General features: G+C 62.0%; 2 protein-coding genes across 3 annotated transcripts in view; both read left to right on the top strand.

The window, feature by feature from the left end:
• F7 (coagulation factor VII) overlaps window positions 1-4,578 on the top strand; it is a 10,352-nt gene extending 5,774 nt beyond the window's left edge. The window contains exons 5-8 of the mRNA XM_025875270.2: window positions 646-786; window positions 1,373-1,482; window positions 3,302-3,425; window positions 3,929-4,578. Coding sequence (XP_025731055.1) covers window positions 646-786; window positions 1,373-1,482; window positions 3,302-3,425; window positions 3,929-4,524 — 971 coding nt within the window. The 3' untranslated portion in view covers window positions 4,525-4,578. The remainder of the gene's footprint in view (window positions 1-645; window positions 787-1,372; window positions 1,483-3,301; window positions 3,426-3,928) is intronic.
• A 2,940-nt stretch (window positions 4,579-7,518) lies between these two features.
• The window catches only part of F10 (coagulation factor X), a 12,825-nt gene continuing 8,762 nt past the window's right edge, over window positions 7,519-11,581 (top strand). The window contains exons 1-3 of one of the 2 annotated variants that reach the window (XM_073887423.1): window positions 7,519-7,661; window positions 9,310-9,470; window positions 11,196-11,273. In XM_073887423.1, the coding sequence (XP_073743524.1) occupies window positions 7,592-7,661; window positions 9,310-9,470; window positions 11,196-11,273 (309 nt within the window). In that variant the 5' untranslated portion in view covers window positions 7,519-7,591. The remainder of the gene's footprint in view (window positions 7,662-9,309; window positions 9,471-11,195; window positions 11,274-11,581) is intronic. The other variant, XM_025874620.2, reaches the window with a different exon arrangement.

An 11,581-nucleotide genomic window follows, 5' to 3' on the forward strand; every position in this document is an offset into this window, starting at 1 on the left:
CCTGGTGTGAGTCCCCCAGGACCATGATGCTCAGGAGCCCTGGTGTGTATTCCCCAGGACCATGATGCTCAGGAGCCCTAGTGTGAGTCCCCCAGGACCATGAACCTCAGGAGCCCTGGTGTGAACTCACTTCCAGGCCAAGCCTTCCTGCTGGGGTCCTGGACAGACACAGTGAGCTAACACTGTGTTCCACATTGTAGCACTGCCCTTCAGAGTCAGGAGGAATGTTCCTCATCTCCATCTCTCCGAGCCAGTGGTCAACCCTGGCCAGTTCACGGGGGCAGGAGGGCCTGGCTGTAGAACCAGCTCATCTACCTGGCCTCCTGCCAGCAGGTCTCCCCTCTCAGTGGACACTTTTACTGTCCCCAGAGGCCTTTTGCTTTCCATGGGCCCTCCCCAGCTCCCATCAGCTGCTGGGAGGGGGGCACGGAGGCCCCACGTGCCAGTCCTTTGTCCCAGCTGGCTAAGCTGCTCAGACGTGGGACCATCCCAAGCCCAGGTCACCCTTCTGGATGAAAGCACAGAGCCGACTGGTACCTGGCTGTCCCTGCAGCAACAACTAAGCACCACGGTCATGCAGAGCAGGGGCTGGCCTCCCCCTGACCGGCAGGGGCCCCTCTCAGTCTGTCCCTTTCCTGTCCTCAGACAAGAAGGACCTGCTGGTCTGTGTGAATGAGAATGGAGGCTGTGAGCAGTACTGCAGTGACCACGCTGAGGCCGGGCGCTCCTGCCGCTGCCACAAGGGGTACGCGCTCCAAGACAATGGGGTGTCCTGCGTACCCACAGGTAATGGGCCCTCAGGGCTCTGCTCTACTTCATTCCCGAGGAGCAGCCCCCCGTTGCTGCGTGGCCACAGCCGTCTTGGGAGGGACGAGGAGGGTGGGATGGATCTCGTACCGGCCCATGCCCACTCGAGAACAGGCCACGGTGGCCGCGCGCAGGACAGAGCCCTGGGAGCAGCTCCCTGGAGGGTGCGGGGCCGCCTGCCGGTTGACAGCAGGCCCAGAGGAGCAGAGCGAGGCTCTGCCCGCCCCGCCGCAGGTCCCTGGGCTGGGGGCCATCTCTAAACAGTCTCTCCTCCAGCCCAGGGACCTTACTGAGAGCTCAGAGTGTCCTCCATACGGCAGCGCCGCTGCCCAAGGGCTGCTCATCCTCCTCAGTCAGTTAGGCAGCGTGTCATTCCGCTGGGAAACGAGCAGAGCCCAGCTTCCAGAGGGGGCACCTCTGTTCCGGCAGGAGCCCCAGGCCTTGCAGGCCCAGTAGCTCCCACACGGGTGGCCCTGCCCGGGCAGCCCTCAGACCCCACCCCCCACAAGCTCGTTGTCAGGCATGAACCCCCTGCCCCCTCAGCCCAGTGACTTGCTTTCTACAGTGGAATATCCATGTGGAAAAATACCTGTTCTGTTGAAGAGAAATGGCAGCAACCCCCAAGGCCGAATTGTGGGTGGCCAAGTGTGCCCCAAAGGGGAGTGTCCTTGGCAGGTAAGGCTCCGGGGCCCCCAAAGGGACAGGGGGCGGTCAGCTGCTGGACCCCAGCCCCAAGTCTCCCCTGCTGGTGCAGGGCACTTGCTCCTCCTTGTGAAGCCCCAGCTGCCCGCTCCCCTCTGTCCTTCCGGATGTCAGCTCAGCTCCGGCCTCCCCTGTCCCCTCGCGGCTGTGGGCCTCCCTGCCTTCCACAGGTGAGGGAACCGAGGCCTCCAGGGACAGACGGCCCAGGCAGGTTTGAACCCAGCCCAAGCCCATCACTACCTGCCTCCGGAAACTGATTCTGGAGCTGCAACGTGGCCTCCTATAGGCGGAGGCTGTCCCCGCACGCGGGCAGGTGTGTGGGGCCACCTGTGGTCTGGTTCCTGTAGGAAATGCAGAGCCTCAGGCCCCCAGACCCACTGGGCCAAAACTGGCACTTCACAAGAGCAGGATGTGTGCACTCGGGTGTCCGAGCCCGACCCAGGGACCCTCGGGACCCTCGGGACCCTTCGGGGGGGGGGACGCCCGAGGTAAACTGTTGAGTTTGCAACGTGTGACAACCTCACTGGGGACACTGGAGGCTCCCTGCTCACCCGTGGCCTGACCACGGTTCAAAGCAGGCCGGTCCTCCCGCTCTGCTGCTGCCTCAGGAGCCTCAGGGCCTGCCCGCCGGCCTGCCCCCGCCCCATCCCACCTCACGCGGGTAGCCGGGCCTGTGTGGGGCCTGCGTGGTCCGCGGTCCACTCCTCAGCTTGGCAGAACCCCGCGTTTTGGTGGCAGAGAGATAATGCGAGCTGGACACGTCCGAATGGGACGGCCGTGTTCAGTGTTCAGCAGAACGCCCGGAATTGGCCGCACCTCTGCGCGGCAGGGGAAGGGTGATGGGGGTGGGTTTCTGTGTTTACAGCAAAGAGCCCTGGGAGGGCTATCTGGGCAGCTGCAGCAAGCACGCCCTCCCACCCGCGTACAGGAACCCCCCAGTGCCATTCACCCCCACCCCCGGGAGAGGGGGCCACCTCGCCCGTGTTACGGGGGGGAGGGGACTGGGGCCCATGGAAGCTCAGGCCCAGATGCAGCCGTAACAGCCATCCCAGAGCCGTTGTCAGCCAGGCTGGCTGATTTTCGGGCACTGATGTCCTGCCTTCAACAGGCAGGGGCGTGTCTCCAAGCCCCAAGCAGCTGTTCTCACCTGCTCGGGAGGACTGGCCTCTGAGGGGCCCAGCAGCTGCCGGCTCGGGGGAAGAGGCGGCACGTCCCTGGCACCCTTGGTCCTGCTGTCCACGCTCGGGACATCAGGCCTCCGACGCGCTGACCCCACATCCAGTCTCTTTCCTCCCTGGTGGATCCGCCTCACCACGACACGTGGGGCCCTGCCTCGCCCTCGGCCAGGCCTCCCTCTGGCCTTTCAGTTTGTCCCTGTTTGCAGGCCGGCCGGCCAGAGGCTCTGGCTCCTTCCACAGCCATGGCAAAACCACCGCAGGACAAATGTCTCCCCGGAGCCTCACTCAGGCCCTGCTCAGCACCCTCCTTGCTTCTAGGAAGAAGAAACGGGAGCACGTATGGAGGGTTTGCTGTGTGCCAAGAATCGCGCTGGGCACCTCAGCTCGCTACCTCTTGCCCCCACGTGCCCAGAGCACGACCCTGGGCCAGCCTTCGCAGACTGAGCATGCTGGGGCCAGCTTGGGTGGTGATGCTGGGCACGCGGGGCCACCAGCAGCCACATCCCGTGGTCGGGCTGGTGTCCGTGAGCTCTCCGTGGCCATCGCTAGCTGGGGAGGTGGGTCCCCAGGGAAGCGTGCCAGGGCCGTGAACTCTGTGTATTGTGCCCGTCCAGGCTGTCCTGAAGGTGGACGGGGCGCTGCTGTGTGGAGGCACCCTGCTCGACACTGCCTGGGTGGTCTCTGCGGCTCACTGCTTTGAAACAGTCAAGAACTGGAGAAACCTGACCGTGGTATTGGGTAGGTTTTGTGGTTCCTCCGCCCGCTGAGAGTGGTTTGTGAACAGGACTGGCTTCCACAACCAGATGAGCATGTCCGCGCAGACCCCAGAGTCCCCGGGGCCCACAGTGGCCACGGTCCCCCAGACTCTGTCCCGCCCACGGAACGTCTCAGGGGTGGTGATCTCCTCCCATCTCACTTGGGCCAAGAGCCTCCTGGGTCACATGGGCCACGGCGTGCGCCCTCCGCCTGGTGGGCTCTGGGATGCTAGGCGCCCCTGGGGAGGGGGTGGGCAAGACTGGGGCAGTCGGGCACCCCTCCTCACCCACCCACAGCTGCCTGGCCCGGCAGCCCCTCCTCACGCACCCTCAGCACCCCAGATTCACCCCCAGTCACACTCTGCGCAGAGCCCAGTGGTGGCCGCCTGGGGGCGCTGCTCCCGCCAGCCTGGGGCTGGACACAGTGCCTGTGTGCCCCAAGAGGAGGCTGTGGGGCAAGTCGTGCGCGGTGCTGGTCCCCTGCAGGCGAGCATGACCTCAACGAGGAGGAGGGTGAGGAGCAGGAGAGGCACATAACCCGGGTCATCATCCCCGACAAGTACATCCCCCACAAGACGAACCATGACATCGCCCTGCTGCACCTGAGCAGGCCTGTGACCTTCACCGACCACGTGGTGCCCCTGTGTCTGCCCGAGAAGGCCTTCTCCGAGAGGACGCTGGCCTCTGTCCGCTTCTCAACTGTCAGTGGCTGGGGCCAGCTGCTGGACAAGGGCGCCACGGCCGTCCAGCTCATGGCCATCGACGTGCCCCGGGTGATGACCCAGGACTGCCACGAGAAGTCACGCAGGCGGGAGGGCTCCCCCACCATCACCGAGAACATGTTCTGTGCCGGCTACCTGGACGGGAGCAAGGATGCCTGCCAGGGGGACAGTGGGGGCCCGCATGCCACCAAGTTCCAGGGTACCTGGTACCTGACTGGCATCGTCAGCTGGGGGGAGGGCTGTGCGAACGAGGGCCACTTCGGGGTATACACCAGGGTCTCCCAGTACATTGAGTGGATGCGCAGGCTCATGCGCTCCAGCACGACCCTAAGAGGCCTCCTCCGGGCCCCACTGCCCTAGCCCCAGGGCCAGCGCCGGCCCCAAATAAAGCTGCTGCCAGTCCCTCCCTCAAACCTGGAAACACCCTTGCAGTTCCTGGGGTGGGAGGGCGTTGGGAGACATGGAGACAGATACGGCTGGCCAGGAGGGAGGCACTGCTGCCTGAGGGCCCCACACCCATGGGCTGGCCCCGGGGTGCATGCTCGGTGTGGCCTCTCTCTCCCATACAAGCATGTCAGCGTCCCCTCACATACCCTGGAAGCACCATCCATTCACTTCGGTGGCTATCCTTCGGGATCTTTCTGTTTATGTTGCTTCTACCATAAATTGGTAATGGCACACACCCTGCGCGCACATCAGGGGCTGCCCGCCATCCGTGGCATGCCCACGCTCACCCCGCTGAGGCCGGGGCCGATCTTGCTCTCGGGCTCACAGTGCCCCTGTGATGAGCCTTCCTCCATGGAGGCTGGTGTTCAAATCCAAGAGCACCCTGATGGGTTCCCCAAACCCTATAGAACGGGGTGTTCTCTTCCTGCCAAGGCCCTGGTCTATAACCCCATGTTCCTCGGTCCCGTCCCATAAGCGCGATCAGGGGAAGGACCCGGTGACATTTTTATCAAATGCTTCAGGTGAGTGTGCAGCTTGCTCAGCCTAGTCACATAGGCCATGGAGGAGTTAGAAACAAGCCGTCCATGGGGGGAGCTGATGCGAAAATGGGCCCCCAAACGCGGCCAGGTGGCTAATACATCCTGCGGGCACCTCGCCCCCTTTCGGGACACACTCGGGGGGTGGTGCCTGGAGCACCAGCAGTGCTCAACACCGGTGCGTTTGGGCGTCAGGGCCTGCTGGGCTGAACGGTCAAGCCGTGTCCAGCACAGGGCGGCCCAGGGGCCACACGCTCCGGCCACCGGGTCCGTCACCTGGTTTTGTCAAGGTGTTATCGGGACACGCCGCCCAGAACTGCAGCCCAGAGCTGTTAGGACAGAGACCATGCTCTGCCCCCAGAGGCCGACATGTCCACCCTCCAGGCCTTGACACGAGAGGCTTGCCGCCTGCCCAGCCTGCCGCCGGCCCGGGGCTCAGCGACCGGGCAGGCAGGCACGATGTTGTCCCAGACGGGCTCTGCCTCCTGCCCTTGGCCAAGCCGCTTTCCCGCTCTGAGCCGTGGATCCTTGTCTACGAAAAGGGAGCCTTGATGCTGGTCGCCAGGATGGGTCTTGAGCACGTAAAAGGAGGCTCCTGGGAGGGCTCCGTCGTGTCACGGCTGGGGAAGCCGGTCTGCAACCTCTGGGGTCCTCCGCTCCGCGGCTCAGGCTGCAGACACTGAGGGGAGTTTCCGCATCAAGATTCAGGAGCTGGCCCACCCCTCTTCCTGGACAGAACGGGGGAGGATGGGCTGAAGGGCTCCCCCAGGAGCCCACCCAACCGCACACGGGGTTGCTGGCTCTGCCTTGGTCTCCCCAGCCGTCAGTGGGAACTGCCGCAGCATGGGTGCCTGGCAACACCAACACCATCCCGCAAGGCTGGCACACCTGGTGTGCGCGGACGCGGCCGGCTGCCGACCTCCTCCCTCCCTCCATGCGTGGTTCTCGTGTCCTCTCCCAGCCCCGGGGGGTGGGAGACAGGGAAGGGCTCACCCCGGACCCAGTCCCCCCAGCAAGCTGAATGCACCAGAGACAGGCTGTGTCACCCTGCAGCCTGTCCGCGGGGCCGGGCTCTGCGCATAACGGCAACCGCCCCACAGACCAGCCCTGGCCCAGCGCCTTCAGTCTGTCAGGCTCCGCTGAGCACCTACTGTGTGCCGGACACCCCTGGAGGCGCTGGGGACAGAGCAGGAGCAAACAGACACAGTGAGGCTGGGCGTCCATGGGCGTTGGTGGCCCCTCACCACATGCAGAACGCGTCAGCTGTGGTGGGCGCTGGGGCGCACGGTGCAGTACCTCTGTCCCTGTCCCTGTCTCTGTCTCTGCCCCCCACAAGGGGCCCTGCACCCAACGCGCAACCCTCATGCCTCCCTCCCTGGCCTGACCACCGTGGGGTGAGCTGCTTCCCACTGGCACAGACCTGAGCTCTTCCTGGTGCTGTCGTGTGTCCTGAGGGGACACAGCCCTGGTTTTGGGACCTCCCCGGGGTGAAAGCCAAGCAGGTGAGCATCCCACATTCTGCGGGCAGTGAGCCGGCCGTGTGCCCTCTATAATTCCCTGCCCCGAAGGGGCTGTGGCTGGGCCGCGGGGTGGCCGGTCTCACCTCCACTGCCAGTGGCCTTGGTGTAAGAAGGAAGCAGACGCACTGCGAGCCCCTCCCCAGTAGGGTGTGCGAGGCAAAGCCCGGTCAGTGGAGCTGGGCCCCGGCCTGCGTGTGCACCTCCAAGGCGCCTCCATGGCTTAGCACCGGGGCTGGGAGGGCCGGCCTGGGCGCAGCCCCTCCCGATCCCAGGCTGACGCGTCTAGCCGGCGGCACGGGCCACGCTGGGCAGGGGCAGTCCTCCCAGAGGTATGTGCAGCAGCCTGTGGCCCAGAGGGACACGCCTGCCTCCTGGAGCCTCTGGACTTCGGGGGGGCTACCAGCCTGACGCGCAGGCAGAACACAGGACAAGACCCCCTGCGACAGTGGCGCTCCGCACACCGCCGGATACCACCTGGAGACCGAGGCCCCAAGCCGCGCCGCTACCTGCAGTCCTGGTTCGAGCCCCACGTGTGCGTCAGATGGCCGTGGGCTGATGCTCTACACCTGGAGGACAGACGGGAAGCGACCCTTGGCTCTCATCACGCTCGTGAGGACGAAACAAGAGCAGACAGAACATCTGGAAACTATGAAATGACGCTTCTATTGTCTCCTAACACTCCCTGTGCCCCTCCAGACGCAGAAGCTGAGGAGGATGAGGCCCGCCGGGACCGCCCCAGGGCTGCAGGGGCGGGGCGGCCATGGCCCCGCGCGGTCACCTGCCCCCCGGCCCCCTCGCCGCCCAGGCTCCAATCAGGAGGCAGTGATATAAGAGAAAGACGACCAGCCGCCTGGAGCCAGGGTGACTGAACCTTGCCCCAGAGACCTGTCACAGCGGGACGGGCGCGCTGTCCTTGGCCGCACCATGGCGGGCCCACTGTGCCTCATCCTGCTCAGCGCCTCCCTGGCTGGACTCCTGCTGCCGGGGGGCAGTGGTAAGTGCCCCCTCGCCCTGCACACTGCAGAGATGGCCCCTGGGGAGGAGGAGGGACGGCGGGCGTCAGGCTGATGCCACAAATCTCCACAGTGGGAGAGTGGTGCCCATCCCGTGCCGTGACATGGCCGGGCCTGGTGGCCTCAGCCAAGGGTAGCCCAGGGCCAGGTGTGCCTCCCTCCTTGTGGGTGGGGAGCGGCAGTCGCACACAGAAGCTCGTGGACAGAGAAAGAGGGAGAGACCAGGAGAGACAGAGAGACGTGCCCCCTCCGCGGCCAGAGCGAGCTGGGGGAGGCCCAGGGGGGTCACAGCAGAGAGGAGCTTCCGTGGCAGAAAGAGATAGAAGCTGGTGCCTCCACCCTCAGGCTGGCTGGGTCAGGAGAGGGGGTGCCCAGTTCAAGGCTGGACAGAGAGGGGTCTCTGCACCTCCCAGGCCCTAGGCTGTCCAGAGAGAAGAGACCCAGAAAGGGGGCAAGCAGAGCAAAGCCAGAGGAGAGGGCAGGGGAGCGGCATCCCGGGGGCTCTTCGTGCCCTGGATGGAGAGGGGGGCCAGAGCCTGAGGGGCAGGCAGAAGGGACCCGGTGTGGGGGGACAAGGAGGCGGTAGGAAGTGAGAAGGGGGGAGAAGATCGGAGCTACCTGCGTGCTCGGTAGCGCGGCAGACCTTTGGGGTGATGGGGTATCCACAGACAAGTTTGAGCTCGGTGTCGCCTTGGAAGGCGAGAGCAATCTGAAGCGGGAGTGAAGCTAAGGTTTAGTGAGCACCTAGTGTGTCCCAGCCTCAAACTCACACAACTCTGAGACACAGGGAGTGACCCCTTTGTCAGCTTTAAGTAGCAGGTGATGGAGCTGCGTCTGAAGCTCAGCTGCCTGGCTGCTGGGTCCAGTGTCTGGCTCTGCACACGGGGAGTGGGCGCTCTGAGAGGAGGGCAGGCCACCGGCCCTGCAGAGAGGGGAGGACAGAGCTCAAGACGCAGGTCCCCACCAGGAAGAGCCTCTGTGAGGGCAGGAAAGAAGGCAGACGGGGTGCAGGGTGAGAAAGGGCCTCGGGGCCTCCGTGGACAGCTGGCAGAGCGTGGGCGACCCAGCCTCAGCACAGCCCGAGCGAGGAGGAGTCCCGAGGCTCTTGGATCCAAGATATTTCAGCGGGCAGGTCATGACTCATTTGAGAGTCACAGACCAATTCAGTGGGTTTTTAAGTGAAATGGAACAGAAACAAGTAGAAATGTTGTAGTAAGTACTATTTCTTGAAAGTGCTGTGTGTGTGTGTGTGTGTGTGTGTGCGTGCGCGTGTGTGTGTGTGTCCTAGGACTTGATAAAAGCTTTCTCACAATGGCACCGCGGCTCCCCCCTTAACGGGAGCTGAGCCCTGGAAGGGTGGTGGGCTGGGCGCAGGTGGGGGGACCAGGAGGTGGCAGTCCCAGGACCCCAGGGCAGGGAGAGGTGAGGGAGGGTTTGGGCAGCCATGTGAAGCTCTGCAGGCCGTGCAGGGGGGCTGGGGGGCACCTGGGGCCTGGTCACTCATGGGGTCACGAGGGAGGTAGGTGCGAGGAAGGGGCCCTCTTGCAGTGCAGGGGTGAGCAGATCCTGCGGGGGGAGAGCAGGCCGCTGCTGAGGCCCTCTGGGCGACAAGTCCCTGCCTGTCGCCAGTGTTCCTCAGCCCGGAGCGCGCCAGCAGCATCCTGGGGCGGGTCCGCAGGGCGAACTCGTTTTTGGAAGAGATGAAGAAAGGGAACCTGGAAAGAGAGTGTCTGGAGGAGATGTGCTCCTTCGAGGAGGCCCGCGAAGTCTTTGAGGACACCGCCAAGACGGTAAGGGCCGGTGCGCAGGCGCCCTGCAGCAGGGGCTCCCCAGGGTGGAGGCTGAGACAGAGCAGCCCCGGGCCCCCCGTGTGTGCAGGGCGGGGAGAGGGCAGTCCTCCTCCGCCACCTGTCCCGCGGGGGCAGTGGGGGCGACTGAGGACAGCGTGAGGTCCTGTCTGGTAGGAGGGCCGTGAGGCCGTCCGGAGGTATTGTTAAATCAACTCTAAAAGGTAAGGTGTTCGTTTAAAAAATGATTCACGGCTTCAGCCATGCCTCCCTGGGCTGGGCCGCACACGGGGACACGGAGCCGGCGGGTTTTGCCCAAATCCACGACCACCGCCGTAATTGACGTGGGCACCTGAGGAGCTGCGCTTATAGAGTTAATGCATTGCCAGTAAACATTCCGTCAGAGACAAGCCAATTCTAAATGTGGAAATATGGAAAAGCAAAGAAATCAGAGTAGCTGAAACAATTCTGAGAAAGGAGAGGAATCACACTACGTGACTTGAAGCCTCCCTACAAAGCTACAGTAACCGCAGAGGCGTTTAGTGCGTGTTTTGGGAGAGGGACAGATACAGAAATCAATGGGACAGACTAGAAAGTCCATAAATTGACCCATGAAAATATGGCCAATTGCTATCTGACAAAGGCTCATAACAATTCAATGAAGGAAGAATTGTCTTTTTCAACTGATGGCATTGGGACAACTGCCTATCTCCATACAGAAAAGGTCAACTTTGACCTAAACCTCACGACGGAACAAAAATTAACTCAAAATGATCATAGATCTAAAGGTAAAACATAAAACTTCAGGGCGAAAACTGTCATGACATGGAATTAGGCAAAATTTCTTAGACACAACACCAAAACCATAACCCATCAAAGAGAACACGGGTAAATGAGACTTTACTCAAGATTTAAGACTTGCTCTGTGAAAAATCTTGAAGAATAAAGATACAAGCTATTAACTAAGAAAATGCTTGCCAACCGTACACCCAACAAAGCATCTGTATTCAGAATACATGAGGAACTCGCACACTCAGCCGAAGAGCATCAGTGACCGACTGACGGCACGGATCCGAAGACGTGAACAGACCCGTCACAAGGGCGGACGCCCCGTTGGCAAGTGCACGCAGCAGACTCACGACCTCCTGGGCCCTTACGGAAGTGCGGACCCCTCCCTGCAGGCTGGAAACCACCGACGGGACCCGCGCCGGGCGGGTGCAGCGGCCTGGACTCTGCTGGATCGCGTCTCCTAACGCTGTTGCCCTCTGACCCTGCGAACCCCACTCCTGAGCACAGATCCTGCTCACACGGACACCTGGGTGTGAATGTCTATAACAAGTCCAGTCACCATAGCCCCAAACTAGCAGTGATGCAGGTGTCCTTGTTTGGGTGGCCCCTGGATCAACAGTGGCGGTGTTCCACTCAGCAATGGGACAAGCCGCTGGTGCGCAAGGCACTCGGGTGAGTTTCGGAGGCATCGTGCCGAGTGAAGGAGCTGGTCTCCCCAGGTTGTGCGGGTGCTTCGAAGTCTCGGCCGGGACGAAGAGCAGATTTGTGGCTCTGGGGGTGCGGCTGCCATGGGCTGCGAATGTCGGGGGGCTGGAGCTGTTCTGTGTCTTGACTGAGGTCGTGGTGTCACAAATGCGGGCATGTGCTGGATTTCACAGATTTGTACATCAAAATAGTCGTTTTTTGCTGTGTGATTCTTTTCTCACTGAAATTTTAAAGAGACAGTGTCTGAGTTTCCTGAGGCTTCTGGAAAGCACCACAGAACAAGCAGAAGTCACTCTCACAGTCCCGGAGGCCGTAAGTCCAAATCAAAGTGTTAGCAGGTGTCAACACAAAATGAACAAACCCTTTAGAATTTCTTAAAAAAAAAAAAAATGAATAGAGGCTTGTTTGAGTCCAGGTGAGGACCGCTGCCCAGGATACACAACCTTCTCAAAGAAGAGAGCTCTGGGGAAGGAATGTTTAGTACGGGGTTATATATGCTTCCTGTTACTTCAAGAATTACAAATCATCATGAAGAACATTCCAGAAAATTCCAAACTTTATCTTATGCTTTTAGTATGTGCAAAATTGTAGGCTTCAGAGGTATGGGAACTTAGGAAGAC

Source organism: Callorhinus ursinus, unplaced genomic scaffold, assembly GCF_003265705.2.
Source record: "Callorhinus ursinus isolate GAN/ISIS: 27379988/994484 unplaced genomic scaffold, GSC_fseal_2.0 scaffold79, whole genome shotgun sequence".
Classification (NCBI taxonomy): domain Eukaryota; kingdom Metazoa; phylum Chordata; class Mammalia; order Carnivora; family Otariidae; genus Callorhinus; species Callorhinus ursinus.